Raw genomic sequence first — 21,543 nt, 5'->3', positions numbered from 1 at the left:
GCACGCAATGGGTGAATGTTCCAGCCAGCTTCCGGCGTAGTGATGAAGCGTCGCTCCCTACTCCCTAAACAGTGTGAAGTTCACTTCATTTGAACATTTTCATTACCTTTGGATTGGAATCTCATTTAGTGTGCACTTCACAGGAACAACTGGGGTGAATAGAACACGCTCCTACAAAATTGGTGTCAATGGTTGAAAGAGCACTTTCTGAACCAATCAGACCTTTTGATTCATTTTTTAATAAGAAATGCTGTTGTTTGCATTTATTCAGTTTGCGTCACACAGATGACGTGCCAATGAAACGCTTGATTGGCTTTCTAATGAGTTTGTGTTATACTTCACGACCGGGAAAAGTTTGGAGGTTTTTAATTATGAGCACATGACTCGACTCGGACCCTAACCTAAAGACTCTCGACTCGGACTCTAGCCTAAAGACTTGTGACTCGACTCGCAACTCGGACTCTAGCCTAAAGACTCGTGACTCGACTCGGACCCTAGCCTAAAGACTCGCGACTCGACTCGGACCCTAGCCTAAAGACTCGCGACTCGACTCGGACCCTAGCCTAAAGACTCGCGACTCGACTCGGACCCTAGCCTAAAGACTCGCGACTCGACTCGGACCCTAGCCTAAAGACTCGCGACTCGACTCGGACCCTAGCCTAAAGACTCGCGACTCGACTCGGACCCTAGCCTAAAGACTCGCGACTCGACTCGGACCCTAGCCTAAAGACTCGCGACTCGACTCTGACTCTAGCCTAAAGACTCGCGACTCGACTCGGACCCTAGCCTAAAGACTCGCGACTCGACTCGGACCCTAGCCTAAAGACTCGCGACTCGACTCGGACCCTAGCCTAAAGACTCGCGACTCGACTCGGACCCTAGCCCAAAGACTTGCGACTCGACTCGGACCCTAGCCTAAAGGCTCGCGACTCGACTCGGACCCTAGCCCAAAGACTCGCGACTCGACTCGGACTATAGCCCAAAGACTCGCGACTCGACTCGGACCCTAGCCTAAAGACTCGCGACTCGACTCGGACTCTAGCCTAAAGACTTGCGACTCGACTCGGACTCAGAATCAGATTGACTGTATATACTCGTAGAAAGACGCGTGTCTTGACTCGGACTCTCGCCTAAAGACTCGTGACTTGACTCGGACTCACAAGCTAAATCAGTGTCTCTAGCTGATATCACGTGATTAGATTGAACGCTGAATTCAGCGTGTGAGTGTACTGTGTCTTTAAGACTGGGGAAAAGGAAACGCGTTTTGTGCAGTGTCCTATCTCGTTTCCCGTTACCAGTGCTGTCAGTGGTACCAAAACAGCAACAGTGAATCTGGTGCCTGTCATCTGTTATAAAGCGGTAACAAAGCGGTGCTGAGCTGCGATCTTATAACCTACTGGATTAGATTAAATACATTTTATGTATTTATTTATCTATAACGTATCTTGGATGTCATATGTAGTGATGCATGATAATACACACTTAGATCGAGCATCAGCAGTATGGTAGATGCCTTGACATCTAACGTTCACTGATCACATGATCACACTGATCGATCGAAATAAGTCGTTAGGTTTATACACTGATGAGTTAGTCTGCACCGATCCGGTTGCATTATGGGTGATCATCACGCCGAGGACACGCTCGATCAGGTGGAACCTCCGTCCTGCCCTCCAGCATCCGCACCTTCACTCCAGGACACGATCGGGAGAAGTCGGAGCAAGCCTCGGGTAAAACCGTCAACCCAACATCCCATCATGAGCAAGCCCAGCTCCAGAGCATCTGCTTCACTGAAAGGAACCCGAGGAGCTGCTTTAAAACCGCCGATCAACAGAACCGAACCGAACGGAGGTGTACAGGAGGAACCGGGTAAAGCTGGGAGAAAGAGGAGGACAGTAACAGTGGACACTTCCAAAGCCAAAACCTCCCTGGAGGCTCTCAAGCTCAGCATCAAAGAGCTCAAGTGGAAAGAGGTGAGGAGAACCTACTCAAGTCATACAAAAGCTGTTTGAATTCTACACTGTGAAAACCTTGGGTCTTGTCCCGGGTAGGGTGGGTAGACACTCTAGGAGGTAGGAGGCATTTGGATCATAGTCCAGATGTGTATTCCAATGATGCCTCAGTTTCAGCTCACGGACAGGTAATCTTCCATTATGTTCATATCAGTGGCGTAACTAGGAGCTCATGGGTCCCAGTGCAAAAAAAGAATTCGGGCCCCCTCAACAAATTTCATATATATATCAGTGTTTGCTATATATTTCATGTTTGACTTGCCATAATACGTGCAGCCAATGGGGGGGCAGTGAGGTGGATGGTTGAGTTCATGTCGTGGAGGGGGCCCCCCCTGCCATGGGCCCCAGTGCACCTGCCCCGCTGTAGTTACGCCAATGGTTCATATTGACATAGTATTGACATGTCAAGGGTGGCACATAGTAAGCCACTCCATGTCTGACTATTTCATTTTTTATAAGCCATGTTATCCTGTGAAGGGATTGGCATCCTGTCTTGGGTGTGCTATTGCCTTGCGCCCAGTAATTACTGGCCAACTTGACTCACTGTGAACCTGACCAGGGTAAAGCGGTGGTAAAACATAGTACCATGTTCTTATTCGTGTTTTATTTAGTGGGTAAAATACACTCACTTGTCCATTTTATCAGCTCCACTTACCATATAGGAGCACTTTGTAGTTCTACAATTACTGACTGTAGTCCATCTGCTTTTCTACATCCTTTTTAACCTCCTTTTACTCTGTTCTTTAATGGTCAGGACCACTACAGAGTAGGTCATTCAGAGCACTGCAGTGACATTGACATGGTGGTGGTGTGTTAGTGTGTGTTGTGCTGGTATTAGTGGATCAGACACAGCAGCGCTGTCACTGCTGGACTGAGAATAGTCCACCAACCAAAAACATCCAGCCAACAGTGCCCCGTGTGCAGCATCCAGTGACCACTGATGAAGGTCTACAAGATGACCAACTCAAACAGCAGCAATAGATGAGCGACCGTCTCTTTACCACTTTACATCTACAAGGTGGACCGACTAGGTATGAGTGTCTAATAGAGTGGACAGTGAGTGGACACGGTATTTAAAAATTCCACTCATACCAGCACAACACACACTAACACACCACCACTGTCATGTCAGTGTCACTGCAGTGCTGAGAATGATCCACTACCTAAATAATACCTGCTCTGTAGTGGTCCTGTGGGGGTCCTGGCCATTAAGGAACAGCATGAAAGGGGGGTAACAAAGCATGTAGAGAAACAGATGGACTACAGTCAGTAATTGTAGAACTACAAAGTGCTTCTATATGGTAAGCTCAGAGTTATAGTGGCTGTGTTCCAAATCACACCCATTTGGTGTGGCGCAAGTCTGGTCTGAAGCCCAACCTCTACTGTAACTGAATATTTCAGCATCACCCATCAACCCATCACCGCACACTAACCCCGTCCTTCATCTCTGTCCCATCCACACCGGCGTATCGTTACATAGTGTGCTATTAAAAACGAACCCACACCTTCCATTAATATATTAAACAGCCATCAAAGACAGCCGTGGGTGCAGCCGTGCGTGTTGTGTGACGGCTGCCTGGCGCGAGTCGGCCGATCCGCACAATGGAGGCGTGCCACCCCTTGCTGAGAACTACTGTAACGTTAAACTTTCCTCGTACAGCTTCGGTTTCATATTAACCCGTATCCGCTTCGCTTTTTGACCTATGTGGTTGGCTATATACAGTGTATCACAAAAGTGAGTACACCCCTCACATTTCTGCAAATATTTCATTATATCTTTTCATGGGACAACACTATAGACATGAAACTTGGATATAACTTAGAGTAGTCAGTGTACAACTTGTATAGCAGTGTAGATTTACTGTCTTCTGAAAATAACTCAACACACAGCCATTAATGTCTAAATAGCTGGCAACATAAGTGAGTACACCCCACAGTGAACATGTCCAAATTGTGCCCAAAGTGTCAATATTTTGTGTGACCACCATTATTATCCAGCACTGCCTTAACCCTCCTGGGCATGGAATTCACCAGAGCTGCACAGGTCGCTACTGGAATCCTCTTCCACTCCTCCATGACGACATCACGGAGCTGGTGGATGTTAGACACCTTGAACTCCTCCACCTTCCACTTGAGGATGCGCCACAGGTGCTCAATTGGGTTTAGTCCATCACCTTTACCTTCAGCTTCCTCAGCAAAGCAGTTGTCATCTTGGAGGTTGTGTTTGGGGTTGTTATCCTGTTGGAAAACTGCCATGAGGCCCAGTTTTCGAAGGGAGGGGATCATGCTCTGTTTCAGAATGTCACAGTACATGTTGGAATTCATGTTTCCCTCAATGAACCGCAGCTCCCCAGTGCCAGCAACACTCATGCAGCCCAAGACCATGATGCTACCACCACCATGCTTGACTGTAGGCAAGATACAGTTGTCTTGGTACTTCTCACCAGGGCGCCGCCACACATGCTGGACACCATCTGAGCCAAACAAGTTTATCTTGGTCTCGTCAGACCACAGGGCATTCCAGTAATCCATGTTCTTTGACTGCTTGTCTTCAGCAAACTGTTTGCGGGCTTTCTTGTGCCTCAGCTTCCTTCTGGGATGACGACCATGCAGACCGAGTTGATGCAGTGTGCGGCGTATGGTCTGAGCACTGACAGGCTGACCTCCCACGTCTTCAACCTCTGCAGCAATGCTGGCAGCACTCATGTGTCTATTTTTTAAAGCCAACCTCTGGATATGACGCCGAACACGTGGACTCGACTTCTTTGGTCGACCCTGGCGAAGCCTGTTCCGAGTGGAACCTGTCCTGGAAAACCGCTGTATGACCTTGGCCACCATGCTGTAGCTCAGTTTCAGGGTGTTAGCAATCTTCTTATAGCCCAGGCCATCTTTGTGGAGAGCAACAATTCTATTTCTCACATTCTCAGAGAGTTCTTTGCCATGAGGTGCCATGTTGAATATCCAGTGGCCAGTATGAGAGAATTGTACCCAAAACACCAAATTGAACAGCCCTGCTCCCCATTTACACCTGGGACCTTGACACATGACACCAGGGAGGGACAACGACACATTTGGGCACAATTTGGACATGCTCACTGTGGGGTGTACTCACTTATGTTGCCAGCTATTTAGACATTAATGGCTGTGTGTTGAGTTATTTTCAGAAGACAGTAAATCTACACTGCTATACAAGCTGTACACTGACTACTCTAAGTTATATCCAAGTTTCATTTCTATAGTGTTGTCCCATGAAAAGATATAATGAAATATTTGCAGAAATGTGAGGGGTGTACTCACTTTTGTGATACACTGTATAGACTCGCAGGTACGTACCTCTGAGCTGCTTAGTCAGTCAGTGCCAAATCTGGTGTGTATGTCTGGTGTCTAGATATTTTTGGACCTTTTTCTCCCTTTTAGTGCGTCCAAGTGCCCGATTGCGTCATGCTTCCTCTCCACCGATGCCGATCCCCGCTCTGATTAAGGAGAACGAAGCTAACCCACGCCCCCTCCGACACGTCGGCAGCAGCTGTATGCATTTTGTCACCTACACTCGGCACTGTGTATGGAGAGACACACCCTGACGGCACTCTTTCGCCACCCCTTTCTGAACAACAGGCCAATCGTTGTTCAGGTGGTTGCTCAGCCCAGCCGGCAGGCAGAGCCGAGACTCGATACGATGTGTTCGAGATCCCAGCTCTGGTGTTCCAGCATGTGCGGCCCGGGCCGTATGCCCGGTTGTCTGAGCTAACTTCAAAGCACGGTCATAAGACAGATTTGGACATTGGAGACCAAGTACACCAGCAATAGCGTCGAGTTTAAAAGGCATTGAGTTTTAAGGTATTTTTTCCCATAAGGGTGTATGGGGAAACCTGTTAATGGGTTCCATGGTCTCGTGGAACTGCATATACAGTGTTTTAGGCTAATGTATAATTATAGGGTTGTTTTTGACACTTATACACTGAAAATAACACAAATATAATATAAATACACTGGAATACAATTTACACAAATGCAGATTCGTCTCATAGTCGCACTTTGATGACTTCGTACTGCACCGCTCAATGCTACAAAAGACTTATTATTATTATTACTATTATTTTAGCCCGTAATGGCCTAATGGTCATGTACTAAATTGAACTATTTGAACTATGAGGCTCACAGGTAATATGTAAGTGATTTAGATAGTAGATGTATTCAGGCATTTATGAATCCTTCTTCTTTTCCTCTCCAGTTTCCAGCGGGCAGACGGGCAGCATGCGATATCTACTGGCATGGTGTTTCCTTTCATGATAATGACAACATTGTTTCAGGGCAGGTTAACAAGTTCCCAGGTAAGTTAGATACCATGTGAACTGATGCTTTCTTTAATTAACAGTAAAAAAGTTTCTTTTTTTAAGTATGATCTATAGCTAGCTAAGAATCTTAAAGACATCATGTCCTGTGGCACAATTACACTTTGTGTTCAATTAAACACTTAAAACCAGTTTTTAAAGACATGTACAGTTATATATTAGTCAAATGTTTGTATGTTAGTCATGTTTTAATCATTATTTGATTAATGTTACAAGAAAAGACAAGAAATCCAAAGACAATTTTCAAAAATGCCAATTAGAAATCTTTATTATGATATTTAAAGCTAAAAAATTGCTTGACCTGGTTAGATGTTTTGTCTACTCTGAGAAGCAGAAATATTTCAATATTTGATAATGCTTTATTATCATTGCAAAATGAAAGCGCACGGTAAACAGCAGCACTGCGACCCAGATCAACCACACAGCAGAAAATCATAACCGCTGCTTACCTGAGCTTCTCTTCTCCAAATTGAGACCAAATCTATATCTCTGTGTTGCCCCATTAGGGATAAAATCCAGAATATTTCCAGAATATATAAATCCATACCCAACGGATAATTTATTCTTTCGACTTTCGCGGGTAAAAGCTGAAACTGGAAATTTGTTAACTAAGCTGTCACTTATACCTCTACAACCAATAAAAGGAGAGTTTTTCATTGCCAGCTAACCCGAATGACGCGCATTGGAGAAATGCAAAACAATTTAGCATATCTTGCTTTGGGTCAGAGGAACAACTGAAATTCCACCAAAAATCTAAATTTGGAAGCTCTCATTGGTTTATTCAGCTGTTTTCAAGGCTTGCACCACGACTGAATCTCTGAAACACATGCGCTCTGATTCATGGAGTTGTTTACGCACGACACGTTACGCATGAAACAGAGTGAGCAAAACAAATAAATCTTTACCATAGATAAGAGCACAGCTTCCTGATTCAATTCCTATGAATAATTCGTTTGAAAAGAGTCGTTCTCTGACTTGTTTTTCCGCTCACGTTGTGTAACTGTTACCCTACGTTCAGACTGGCGACAAATCGACGGGCTGTCATTTATTTTCAATTAGAACTGGCGATTTTTGGCAACAGGAGGCGGAGCAAACATCGGCAATGAAAAGTGGTCGGAGTCGATGGCATGAAAAAGTTGAGTGAAATGAAGCTTTTTGTAAATTAGGAATGAAGCGCTGTGGCGTTTACCAATAGGAACTGAGCACTAAGCAAAGCGGTACGTGTATTGTCTCCACCACCGTTTCTGGTTCATATATGGTGGTTTCTACTAGAGATAGAAGAGAAACTCATTGTCGCACTTTCAAACTTCTACAAAAAACAAATGCAGTTTTGTTGTCATACTGACTGCACAGACAGTGATGGACTACGCAGGGATGGAAAGTATAGACGAGCAATTGCTCTCCAGGGTTTAGATTTTTAGTGGGAACACGTCTGATTTGTGGTAAAAACTGGCTGGGAATGAAGCTGATTTGTGGTTAAATACTTTTTTCTATACACTCTGTAGATACTAGCCAGTAAAGTACGCTGTACTGTCATGGCATTTGCATTTTTTTTGCTTAGCATCAGTTAAATATTGGCAGCTGCCGATGATGCTGCCGGTGCTGAACCCAGGGTGATGAGCGATCAGTGATTCGGATGACAAGAGGTAAAAAATCGCTGCCGGTCTGAACATAGGGTAACACTGCTTCTGTTTCTGTGCAGGAATGATAGAGATGTTACGCAAGATCAACCTAAGTCGCGCGGTACGCACCATGCAACAGCTTTTCCCAGAGGAGTATAACTTCTACCCGCGCTCATGGATCCTGCCAGAGGAGTACCAGCTCTTCTCCAATCATGTACAGGATTACACGCAAAGCAATTTTAATTCATTCATTACTATTGCATGTACTGCTTTATCCTGGTCAGGGTAAGAACGGATCTGGTTCCACCAGCAAATACTGGGCAAGACGTGCATGCATGTCATGTCTGGGTGCAGATCCAGCTGGCTGATAGTACCACTGAGATTCAAACACAGCTGGGATCCAGGGTTCGAATCCTGAGTGGTGCTATCAGCCAGTCAGACATCAACATATAGACATGATAGGCTGTGTTTAAGAGAAAGGATGGCCGCGATGGATTGGCGCCCTGCCCGGGGTGTATAACTGCATTGCGCCCAGTGATTCCAAAGAAACTGGACCTGCCGTGCCCCTGACCAGGATAAAGCAGTGGTAAACCATGAAAATGATGGTCGATTATGCTAGCCCAACGCTACTGATATCTGGTTTTGAATTCATGAATATATTGCAGGGCAACACACACCCATGCATACACACACAGGGCTAATTTAGATCAGGCTAAAAAGCCACAAAAATATACTGGAAATAAAAGCATTGGCCAAATCTATGGAAACAAAATAAGATAAAAAATTCTCAGCCCGCAATAGAGAAAGTGGATAGATAAGGTATAGCACAGAAATAAAAAAACTATGGCAAGATAGGCAGAGAGCCTCTGCGAAAAGGAGAAATGACAACGCAGAACATGCCGGGGATGGCAATGCACAAGCAACACCCATCCCGCCAACTGGTGCAGATAAATGTGCATTGGCCTCAACACCATCAAAAAACTGGACCAGACTGAGCTTAACACTACAGTTTTAAGAGAAAAGCAAGTTGCCCAACAGATAAGCTGGTGAATCTGTGAGAAAGAAATCTTGTTTAAGGCGGAAATGACGGTCAGTTCAGAAGAACCGACATGTCAGTCATCTGCTGGCCAAATCTGTGAAGGCAGAGGGACGTGATTCGGTAACCTAGGGTCGATCTCCACAGCAGGTGGGCTCGTTATAAATCCACTTAGCGCTCCCTTATTAGCACCTACTTCTTTACTTGACACGCAACCTCAATGTGTAATCTGACTTGTTCTCACTCTTATACAGAATCTATTTTTGTTCTCTATCCGTGTCCTGGTTCGCGTAACCAAATTAAAAGTCAGAATATTGCTTTAAAACCAGATTACGCCATTTAAATCTCTGAGATCAACAAATTGTCGATGACAAGTGTGTAACAAGATCCAGCGTAAATGAGATGAGCTAATTTCCTAAATGTCTTCTATATTTCCATGCATGTTTTTAACCCTAAACTATTAGATTATTGTATTTTTTTTTTGTTTGCTGACTAAAGGTTGTGTAACAGGTGTAATTTATTTATTTTTATTTTCTTAGTATTATTCGTTTAGGGAGCTGAATTCATACAGTATACAGTAGAGGGCGGCAGAGTTCTGCTAAAAGCTAATCCTCTCAGGCTAAACACGATTCAAAGATAAACAAATAAAGTAATTTATAATATACTAAATAAAGTAATAGTATTTTTAATACTTTTTGTACTAGTGTAGTTTAGTATTTTTTTCGTTTTTCTGGTAAAAGTTCTTAAAGTTTACTTTTTGTTTGTGTTTATGGCTATCTGGTTGCTAGTTTGTTTTGCTACATTGTGTCACAAAAACTAGCCGATCCTCTCTCTCTCTCTCTCTCTCTCTCTCTCTATATATATATATATATATATATATATATATGAAAATGATGTATATGGAATGAAACTCGATATATGGAATGAAAACTGATATATATATAGAGCTTGTCAATGATCTCAAGGGAGCTGGGAGCACAGTCACCAAGAAAACCATTAATAACACACTTCGCCGTAATGGATTGAGATCCTGCAGTGCCCGCAAAGTCCCTCTGCTACAGAAGGCTCATGTACAGGCCCGTCTGAAGTTTGCCAATGAACACCTGAATGATTCAGAGAAAGCTTGGGAGAATGTGATATGGTCAGATGAGACAAAAATTGAGCTCTTTGGCATCAACTCCACTCGCCGTGTTTGGAGGCAGAGAAATGCCCGGTGGGGATGGTGTTCTTGGGGTCATATCCAGCATTTCTCTGCTCCCAGCTCCCTTGAGATCATTGACAAGCTCCTCCCGTGTAATTCTGGACTGACCTCACCTTTCTCAGAATCATTCTTATGGAATTTTAGTCCATTTTTTTCCAGAATTGCCTTAAATCAGACACACTGCTATGTTTTGGTACACAAACTGTTTGTTTTAGGTCTCACGGCATACGTCTGGATATTTCCGACATTCAGATGTGAACTTGCTGTTGTGTTGTATTTTTTGCTATCTCTTCTGGCTAAATCCAATTTTCGCAGTCTCTCTTGGATTGTGGGTCATGAGTGCTCACAGCATTCTTCAAGAAGCAAATCCAATTTATTAAGGGAGGAAGGAAGTAGGGCTCTGCTTCCTAGTCTGCATTTGACATTTGCCATGTAGAGTGGGTGGTGGAAGGGGAATGGATTGCAGTATCATGCCCACCTGCCATGCCATTTAGGGCTGGCTTTGGGAATGGAGCTGCAGAGGACTCAAAGTGTCGACTCCTTGAATAAACAATCACTGCTACACTGCCCGCTCTCCGCTGACTCAGTGTTTGTTATGTGTTGGCACCTGTGCCTACCTTTGGTTCCTACCTTTGGGATTTTTCTGAACCTCTTTTAAATAGTTTTGTATGTATTGGGACAATAATCCTGGAGTATTAGAAATCATTGGGAAAGAGTCTTGAGGTGCATCATGAGGTGCATCTGGTCTTGTAAAATTGCCCCAAGTTACGTGCTGGGTTTGGTCCCTTAGAGGTCTCTTGGAGTATCCAGCAGTACACTAGTCATGGTAAAACCTGAGACTTGTCTGTTCTCTGTCCACTTTCAGATTCGAATCTTAAAGGACAGTGACTCCAGCCTCAAACACACCTTCATTGTCAAACCTGATTCCGGCTCCCAGGGTGACGGCATCTACCTCATCCGCGATCCCGCCGACCTCCGGGCCATCGCCGGATCGCAGGTCAAACAGGCAGTGATCCAGGAGTACATCCAGAAACCCCTCCTCATCGACAAGTTGAAGTTCGACATCCGCCTCTACGTCCTGGTCCGTTCTCTGGATCCTTTAGAGATCTACATCGCCAAAGAGGGCCTGTCCAGGTTCTGCACCGAACCCTACCAGGAACCGAGCCAGAAGAACCTCAATCGTGTGTTCATGCATTTGACGAACTACTCGCTGAATGTCCACAGCGGCAATTTTGTGCACTCGGACAGCTGCAACACTGGAAGCAAGCGTACGTTTTCCAGTGTGCTCTATCGCCTGGCTTCTAAGGGGGTGGACATCAAGAAGGTCTGGTCAGACATCATAGCACTGGTTATCAAGACTGTTATTGCACTTGCTCCTGAACTGAAGGTCTATTACCAGGCTGATATTCCACCGGGCAAGCCAGGACCCACCTGTTTTCAGGTCTGTATAGTGAAATACATGCTAGGACATTCCTCGGTCTCAACTCATGCACCACTGACCTTATATTCATTCACTAAATAGTGGCAATCATGGCACTGCAACTTTGCTTCCAGTTTTGATTGATCCCACATATACCTGTCAAAAACACTGATATGAAATGACCAAAAGTGGCCAAAAGTATTTGGACGCCTGACTATAATGGTAATAAATAGTCAAATTTGAACAATTATATACATCGATCAGCCATATCATGGAAGCACTTCGTAGTTCGACAATTACTGACTGTAGTCCATCTGTTTCACTGCATGCTTTGTCAGCCCCCTTTCACCCTGTTCTTCAATGGTCAGGATCCCCACAGGACCACCACAAAGCAGGTATTATTGAGGTGGTGGGTCATTCTCAGCACTGCAATGACACTGACATGGTGGTGGTGTGTTCGTGTGTGTTGTGCTGGTATGAGTGGATAAGGCACAGCAGCATCACAGTCACTGTTGGACTGCGAATAGTCCACCAACCAAAAATATCCAGCCAACAGCGCCCCGTGGGCAGCGTCCTTTGACCTCTGATGAAGGTCTAGAAGATGACCGACTCAAACAGCAGCAATAGATCGTAGAGCGATCGTCTCTGACTTTACATCTACAGGGTGGACCAACTAGGTAGAGTGGACAGTGAGTGGACACGGTGTTTAAAGATCCACTCGTACCAGCACAACACACACTAACACACCACCACCATGTCAGGGTCAGTGCAGTGCTGAGAATGATCCACCACCTAAATACCTAAATACCTGCTCTGTGGGGGTTCCAGTGAAGAACAGGGTAAAAGCATGCTAAAACAGTCAGTAATTGTAGAACTACAAAGTGCTCCTTGAAAATGGACAGTGAGTGTAGAAACAAGGAGGTGGTTTTAATATTATGGCTGATCAGTGTATAATATACTATATCCTATGAACTGTTTGTAGATCCTGGGTTTTGATATCCTACTGATGAAGAACCTGAAGCCTGTCCTGCTAGAGGTCAACTCCAATCCCAGCATGAGGATTGAACATGAACAAGAGGTAAGAACAGTCATTGTATAACTGAATCACTGAACACAGTACAAGGCTGTACGTATTCTAATTTATTGGAACTACCAATACTTCACATTTTTTATATGGAGATCCGTATAGCGCACTGAGTCACGCACCAATCTCCATTATCACCTGTCAAGTTATGAGGAATCCCCTCCGGCAGTCCTCCCCTCCTGTAGCCGATCTGTCAGGGTCGCGGCGGGTCCGATTCATGGGGCGAAAATCAGACTGCACGTCTTTGGGTGGAAACCAGAGCACCTGGAGGAAACCCTGGCCGCCCGGCTGTAAGGAGGACACCTCTACCCACCGTCACAATCCACCTGTTATCCACAATCAGCCTATTATAATCTTGCCTTATAATCAAGTAGCCATACAATTCCCACTGTTTCCATTTGGTCTTGTGTTACCATTCGCAGGTTTCACCTGGTGTGCTTGAGTATGTTCCCAGTCTGGTAGATGAGGAAGTCAAGGTGGGAGTCATCAGAGATACTCTGCGCCTTATGGATCCAGCTCAAAGGAAGCCCACGTGAGTTCATTTTACTTTCATTTTGAAAGTAAACTGCTAGCTTGTCGGGAGGCTCGCTTCGTTCTCGCCTTTTCTTTGTGTTATATGCTTAATCTTTGCGAGTTCTAGTGCTTAGTTGTGCACCAGCGCTGCTCCAAGTGGTGTACATGGTCCGCAACAATGCTTAGGTAGGTGGTACGTGTCAAAGTAACATCCACATGGATGGCAGGACCCAAGGTTCCAAGGTTGCCCAGCAGAACATTGACCAAAGCATCACACTTGCCTCATTCCCATAGTGCATCCTGATGCCGTGTGTTCCCCAGGTAAGCGATGCACACGCACCTGGCTGTCCACGTGATGTAAAAGGCCACTGTCTTCCATTGCTCCGTGGTCCAGTCCCGATGCTCACGTGCCCATTGTTTGCGCTTTCGGCGGTGGACAGGGGTCAGCATGGGCACCCTGACTGGTCTGCGGCTATGCAGCCAGCCTTCGCTCCCCACGTGCATCACTGAGTCTTGGCCGCCCATGACCCTGTCGCCGGTTTACCACTGCAGACTGACCACTAAGGTGTTTAAAAATCAACTTGCTACGCTTAGTGTCGTTAGAGTGCTTAAAGCACTTAGAGTGCATCCGGTCAGTAGTGGATGGGAGACCAGGAGTTAGTGAAAGGGACAGTGGTAGAGCTTGTGGGTAGAGCTGTGGGTTATCAACCGGAAGGTTGTGGGTTTGAATCCCGACTCCCGACTGTTAGGCCTTTGGTTTAATCCTTGTCTCTGGATGGGTATTTTAAACAACCCCTAGTATATACAGTAGGTAAGTGTGATACCCTGTGATTGGTGACCCTCAAGGATGTGTTCTTGCCCTGTGTCCAGTAGATGTGGGGCAGGATTTAAACCCTTTTTCCGTGCCAACAGATCAAACCTCCTGACCAGAACTTCAGAAGCAGGCGTCATCGTGGAAGCGGGACCGGACGAGAAGGCGGAACGCGGAGACTCCCTTCCCCCGTTGTGTCTAAAACAAGTCTTCCCAAAGTACATGAAGCAGTTCAACTACCTGCGAATAGCGGTACGAATCGCTGACATCTTCTTGCGCTTCCTGGGGGTCAAGGGAACCATGAAACTCGGGCCTACCGGCTTCCGCACCTTCATCAGGCAAGTGTTAGATGGTCAGGAGAATGGGTTTGTTTTAAACCCATGAACATGGCAAGGTTACCTAACCCATTTGCAGCCATAACAGCCTCCACTCTTCTAAAAAAAAAAAGCTCATCCCAGAGGTCTTCAGTGAGGTTGGAGTCAGCTGGTGTTCTGTACTCTTGATCTTCATCTAACTGTTGCCACAATAATAGAAACCCTACTGAAACACTTAAACCTAGTAATAAGCAGGGGTGTCTACATACACTTTATGGCCAAAAGTATGTAGACATCCCTTCTAACCAAAAAAAAACGTCACAGACGCCAGTAGAACGGATCATCCTGAAGACCTCTGAAGGACATTTCCATAGAACCATAGAATATTGAATCCTGGATGACTGTATTCCAAACTTGCACTAACCCACTACCTCTTCCAGGAATTGCAAGTTGAGCAACAGCAGTTTCAGCATGGCGTCAGTGGACATCCTGTACATCGACATCACCCGCCGCTGGGCTGGCACAGTCTCCGACTCCAGAGAAGCTGGTACGCAATCCAACTGTCATACTACCTACATATTGGCAATAAATTTAATGACACTCCTAAATGGATTCGTGGTTGGACGTGGTCGCTCTTGGTTCCACAGACTTGCTGACCTCTCTGTTGGCAACCTGCTCTTGCTTTCCTTTTTGAAACCCAGGTGTCAGTGCTAGGTCCGTTCCTGTTTTCTGCCCAGGCTAAAGTCAGCATTATTTATACTCGCCCAGTCTCACCCAGCTCCACTTTCCATATAGGAGCACTTTATAGTTCTACAATTACTGACTGTAGTCAATCTGTTTCTCTACATACGCTGTTCTTCAATGGTCAGGACCCCCACAGGTCCACCACAGAGCAGGTATTATTTAGGTAGTGGATCATTCTCAGCACTGCACCGACACTGACATGGTGGTGGTGTGTTAGTGTGTGTTGTGCTGGTATGAGTGGATCAGACACAGCAGCGCTGCTGGAGTTTTTAAACACCGTGTCCACTCACTGTCCACTATATTAGACACTCCTACCTAGTTAGATCGCTCATCTATTGCTGCTGTTTGAGTCGGTCATCTTCTAAACCTTCATCAGTGGTCACAGGACGCTGCACATGGGGCGCTTTTGGGTGGATATTTTTGGTTGGTGGACTGTTCTCAGTCCAGCAGTGACAGCACAACACACACTAACACACCACCACCATGTCAGTGTCAGTGCAGTACTGAGAATGTTCCACCACCTAAATAATACCTGCTCTGTGGGGGTCCTGACCATTGAAGAACAGCATGGAAGGGGGTAACAAAGCATGCAAAGAAACAGATGGACTACAGTCAGTAATTGTAGAACTACAAAGTGCTTCTATGTGGTAAGTGGAGCTGATAAATAGACCGTGTGTGTAGAAACAAGGAGGTGGTTATAATGTTATGGCTGATCAGTGTATATATATACTGTGTATATACAGTGTATCACAAAAGTGAGTACACCCCTCACATTTCTGCAAATATTTCATTATATCTTTTCATGGGACAACATTATAGACATGAAACTTGGATATAACTTAGAGTAGTCAGTGTACAGCTTGTATAGCAGTGTAGATTTACTGTCTTCTGAAAATAACTCAACACACAGCCATTAATGTCTAAATAGCTGGCAACATAAGTGAGTACACCCCACAGTGAACATGTCCAAATTGTGCCCAAAGTGTCAATATTTTGTGTGACCACCATTATTATCCAGCACTGCCTTAACCCTCCTGGGCATGGAATTCACCAGAGCTGCACAGGTTGCTACTGGAATCCTCTTCCACTCCTCCATGATGACATCACGGAGCTGGTGGATGTTAGACACCTTGAACTCCTCCACCTTCCACTTGAGGATGCGCCACAGGTGCTCAATTGGGTTTAGTCCATCACCTTTACCTTCAGCTTCCTCAGCAAGGCAGTTGTCATCTTGGAGGTTGTGTTTGGGGTCGTTATCTTGTTGGAAAACTGCCATGAGGCCCAGTTTTCGAAGGGAGGGGATCATGCTCTGTTTCAGAATGTCACAGTACATGTTGGAATTCATGTTTCCCTCAATGAACTGCAGCTCCCCAGTGCCAGCAACACTCATGCAGCCCAAGACCATGATGCTACCACCACCATGCTTGACTGTAGGCAAGATACAGTTGTCTTGGTACTTCTCACCAGGGCGCCGCCGCCACACATGCTGGACACCATCTGAGCCAAACAAGTTTATCTTGGTCTCGTCAGACCACAGGGCATTCCAGTAATCCATGTTCTTGGACTGCTTGTTTTCAGCAAACTGTTTGCTGGCTTTCTTGTGCGTCAGCTTCCTTCTGGGATGACGACCATGCAGACTGAGTTGATGCAGTGTGCGGCGTATGGTCTGAGCACTGACAGGCTGACCTCCCACGTCTTCAACCTCTGCAGCAATGCTGGCAGCACTCATGTGTCTATTTTTTAAAGCCAACCTCTGGATATGACGCCGAACACGTGGACTCAACTTCTTTGGTCGACCCTGGCGAAGCCTGTTCCGAGTGGAACCTGTCCTGGAAAATTGCTGTATGACCTTGGCCACCATGCTGTAGCTCAGTTTCAGGGTGTTAGCAATCTTCTTATAGCCCAGGCCATCTTTGTGGAGAGCAACAATTCTATTTCTCACATCCTCAGAGAGTTCTTTGCCATGAGGTGCCATGTTGAATATCCAGTGGCCAGTATGAGAGAATTGTACCCAAAACACCAAATTTAACAGCCCTGCTCCCCATTTACACCTGGGACCTTGACACATGACACCAGGGAGGGACAACGACACATTTGGGCACAATTTGGACATTTTCACTGTGGGGTGTACTCACTTATGTTGCCAGCCATTTAGACATTAATGGCTGTGTGTTGAGTTATTTTCAGAAGACAGTAAATCTACACTGCTATACAAGTTGTACACTGACTACTCTAAGTTATATCCAAGTTTCATGTCTATAGTGTTGTCCCATGAAAAGATATAATGAAATATTTGCAGAAATGTGAGGGGTGTACTCACTTTTGTGATACACTGTATATATATATATATATATATACAGTATATGAATACAGGGTGGGTATAAGCTCTTAATTATATGGACATGATCCAGATGTGTCTCTTTGTGTCTCTGTTTTAAACAGGAATGGGACTGCAGGCATTCGTGGAGGCCTTTTTCTTTCTGGCTACACGTAGGTTCAAAGCTACATTGCTCAGAGAGCAGGTCCTGTCACTGCTGGACCTTTGTGAATCGGCTCTCAACGGGGAAGGACAAGACGTGAAGCCGCGCCCTTTAAAACCCCAATCTAACAATAACCCAGCCCATGCTGCACCCACATATCAACAGCCTCTTCGCTCCTCTGGGAAAGGAAACTTGGAGAACTGGGACGCTGAAGGACGCCCACCTTCTTAGGACTGTACTGGATTAATAGAGACGTTAGAACCTTGGTTTGAGACGGGTGCATGCCATCATATGCAAATTATACAGTATATTAATTATAGAGAATAAGTAATACTGAGACGAATTCGCTGCTGGGGATCCCGATGGTGTCCAAGGTGGGTATATATCTCCCTGACACACTGTGCGTGAGGTTGGCTTGGCTGCCCTGGGCAACCAAGGTCCTTAAAAACATAGTGTTGATAACCCCACCCCTTAGTCTGGTCTTTCCCACCCAGCAGACTGGAAGCCAATTTTGTCTATGCCTGCTAGAGAGCGCCCAGCTGACCGGTATTCGAGATTCGAACCCCAAAGCTCAGAATCCTGGCGCTGATGTGCTGGCGGATTATTCTGCTGCGCCACCCGGGCATCCCCCCCCTTTTCTCTTAATTTAGCATAGCCAATTTGCTGCTGGGGACCCCAATGACGTCCACACCTCGATCTCTGCACTCCTCAACTTTCTGGACAGGCGCCCTGGGCAACCAAGGTCCTTACACAGTGTTGATAACCCCACCCCTTAGTCTGGTCTTTCCCACTCAGCAGACTGGTGCCCAGCTGACTGGTATCCAAGATTCGAACCCCAAAGCTTAAAATCTTGGCGCTGGTGTGCTGGCAGATTATCTTGTTGTGCCACCCGGGCACCCCCCCCCCTCTCAGTTTAGCATAGCCAATAGGGACCCCAATTGCGTCCAAGGTCGACTTGGCGTACGAAGAGCCACGCCTCGATCTCTGCGCTCCTCCACTTTCTGTACAGACCTTACACAGCGTTCATAACCCCACCCCTTAGTCTGGTCTTTCCCACCCAGCAGACTGGCGCCCTGCTGACCGGTATTCGAGATTCGAACCCCAAAGCTCAGAATCTTGACGCTGGTGTGTTGGTGGATTATCCTGCTGCGCCACCCGGGCATCCCCCCCCCCCTTTTCCCCTTTCTCAATTTAGCATAGCCAATAGGGACCCCAATTGCGCCCAAGGTCGACTTGGCGTACGAAGAGCCACGCCTCGATCTCTGCGCTCCTCCACTTTCTGTACAGACCTTACACAGCGTTCATAACCCCATCCCTTAGTCCGGTCTTTCCCACCCAGCAGACTGGAGGCCAGTTTTGTCTGCTGCAGGCATTAGCCAACTGTGCCTGCTAGAGGGCGCCCAGCTGACCAGTTTTCGAGATTCGAACCACAGCAATGCTATTCAATGTATTCCACAGCAACGCTATTCAGGGACGAGAAGACTCTAAATGCTTTGTAGCGCTGTCGGATCATACCGCTGACTTTAAATAAGCTTGAAGCAGCTGATTGTACACAACGGCCTATAAATAATCAGCGGCCTTATAATAAACATGGTGACTCGGCATTAAGTGCAATAAAGGTTTACTTCAATGATGTTTTTATACTTTAGTAGTTTCTCTATATTAAGTAATAGTATCAGCTTCTCCAGTCTTCAGAGATCAGACAGATGATAATAAACAGATGTGCTTTTGCGTCCATAGATTGGATTGCCTAATAGATTTTAGCTTCTATGAGGGATCTTCAAGAAGTGTCCGCACTTTTATATTTTGGTTGGAAACGGTGAGAGGTGAGGGCGGGAGGAGTAGTAATCAGTCGTGTCTTAGCAACTGAGAGACGCTTATAGTCCGGATTTAGCGCCATCTGGTTTCCACCTTTTTGGACGCTCAAAGAAGCTTTAAGGGGAAGAAGATTTTCATGTGGTGATGTGAAAGCAGCGCTACATCAGTGGCTACATGCTCAACCCAAACCATTTTTGCTGATGGCATTAAACTGTTGGTACGTTGCTGGGAAAATGCATCACGAAGGAAGGTGTCTATGTTGAGAAGTGATGTCATTCGTTTTTGAAATTCTTAATAAATAGAGTTAAAAAATCAGCCGACCGGTATTTGAGATTCGAACCCCAAAGCTCAGAATCTTGGCACTGGTGTGCTGGCGGATTATCCTGCTGTGCCACCCGGGCATCCCCCTCCCCTTTTTTTCCCCTTTAAATAGGGACCCTAATTGCGTCTACGCACCTCCACTGTACAGCTGCCCTGGGCAACCAAGGTTCCCGACCCCTTAGTCTGGTCTTTCCCACCCAGCAGACTGGCGCCCAGCCGAATGGTATTCAAGATTCGAACCCCAAAGCTCAGAATCTTGGCGCTGGTGTGTTGGTGGATTAGGTATTGGGACACTCCTTCTAATTATTGAATTCATGTGTTTCAGCATCACTGTGGTCTATAAAGCTTTGGAATAAACTGAAATATACGTATATACACCGATTAGGCATAACATTATGACCACCTTCCTACTATTGTGTTGGTCCCCCTTTTTGCTGCCAAAACAGCCCTGACCCGTCGAGGCATGGAGTCCACTAGACCACTGAAGGTGTGCTGTGGTATCTGGCACCAAGATGTCAGCAGCAGATCCTTTAACTCCTGTAAGTTGTGAGGTGGGGCCTCCACCAGCACATCCCACAGATGCTCGATTGGATTGAGATCTGGGCAATTTGGAGGCCAAGTCAACACCTCAAACTCGTTGTTGTGCTCCTCAAACCGTTCCTGAAGCATTGCCGTTTCCATGAAAGGGTGAACATGGTCTGCAACGATTCTTAGGTAGGTGGTACGTGTCGAAGTAACATCCACATGGATGGCAGGACCCAAGGTTCCAAGGTTTCCCAGCAGAACGTTGCCCAAAGCATCACACTGCCTCCGCCGGCTTGCCTTCTTCCCATAGTGCACCCTGGTGCCATGTGTTCCCCACCCGGCCGTCCGCGTGATGTAAAAGAGAACGTGATTCATCAGACCAGGCCGCCTTCTTCCATTGCTCTGTGGTCCAGTTCCGATGCTCACGTGCCCATTGTTGGCGCTTTCGGTGGTGAACAGGGAGGGGTCAGCATGGGCACCCTACTGGTCTGCGGCTATGCAGCACCGTACGCAACAAACTGTGAGGCACTGTGTATCCTGACACCTTTCTATCAGAACCAGCATTAACTACTTCAGCAATTTGAGCTACAGTAGGTCGTCTGGTGGATCGGACCACACGTGCATCAATGACACTTGGTCGCCCATGACCCTGTCGCCGGTTTACCACTGTTCCTTCCTTGGACCACTTTTGATAGATACTGGACACAAACAACAAGAGCTGCAGTTTTGGACAAATCAGCAGGTCAATGAAATTCACAACCAGATATCGAAAAACAAAATAACACCTTATTAGTTTATTAGCAGAACACATATTACAGTATTTAATTATTTATATCCCCTTATTATATATTAATTATGTACAGGACACACCGTTCATCTCGCTGCAGCAGACAGGCCGTGTTAAGAACATCATGTAAAAATAGCAATACCGTTTTCATTTTACATTTTCCCAAGGCTTGTGCCTGTCGCACTTTATTATCGGTCACATAAAGTCATAAGAGTCTCTCGTGATCCTCGTTGGCGAAATAAAAACAGCTAAATAAGATCCGTAGCGTCACATTTCACTGCCCGCGTAGAAACACATGTAGCAGGTAACAACAGGAATACAAAAATATACAAGCTCTGTATTTAGGCTGAAGTGCAGGGTGCACCCACCCAGCGCGACACAATGGACAAAAATAAATGGAAAACCAGCTCCGTCTTCAGAATTAGTGAAAATAATAGTATTGGAGGTTGGGAAGCATGTAAACGATCATATGGCCCAGTCTAAATTCACCGATCAGCCATAAC

At 45.9% G+C, this 21,543-nt stretch overlaps 1 protein-coding gene across 1 annotated transcript; it reads left to right on the top strand.

Moving 5' to 3' along the window:
- The first annotated feature begins 1,500 nt into the window (after positions 1–1,500).
- ttll11 (tubulin tyrosine ligase-like family, member 11) lies at positions 1,501–19,219 on the top strand. Its single transcript, XM_062988573.1, has 9 exons — positions 1,501–1,973; positions 6,244–6,343; positions 8,067–8,200; positions 11,089–11,664; positions 12,626–12,721; positions 13,150–13,259; positions 14,153–14,389; positions 14,806–14,912; positions 17,552–19,219. The coding sequence occupies exons 1-9, from the start codon at positions 1,617–1,619 to the stop codon at positions 17,818–17,820; spliced, it is 1,986 nt and encodes a 661-aa protein (XP_062844643.1). The 5' UTR covers positions 1,501–1,616; the 3' UTR covers positions 17,821–19,219.
- Positions 19,220–21,543: the final 2,324 nt, after the last annotated feature.

The sequence above is a fragment of the Trichomycterus rosablanca genome, chromosome 26, assembly GCF_030014385.1.
Source record: "Trichomycterus rosablanca isolate fTriRos1 chromosome 26, fTriRos1.hap1, whole genome shotgun sequence".
In the NCBI taxonomy this organism is placed as follows: Eukaryota; Metazoa; Chordata; class Actinopteri; order Siluriformes; family Trichomycteridae; genus Trichomycterus; species Trichomycterus rosablanca.
The sequence above is the reverse complement of the archived record's forward strand: the minus strand, read 5'-3'. Positions and strand labels throughout refer to the sequence as shown.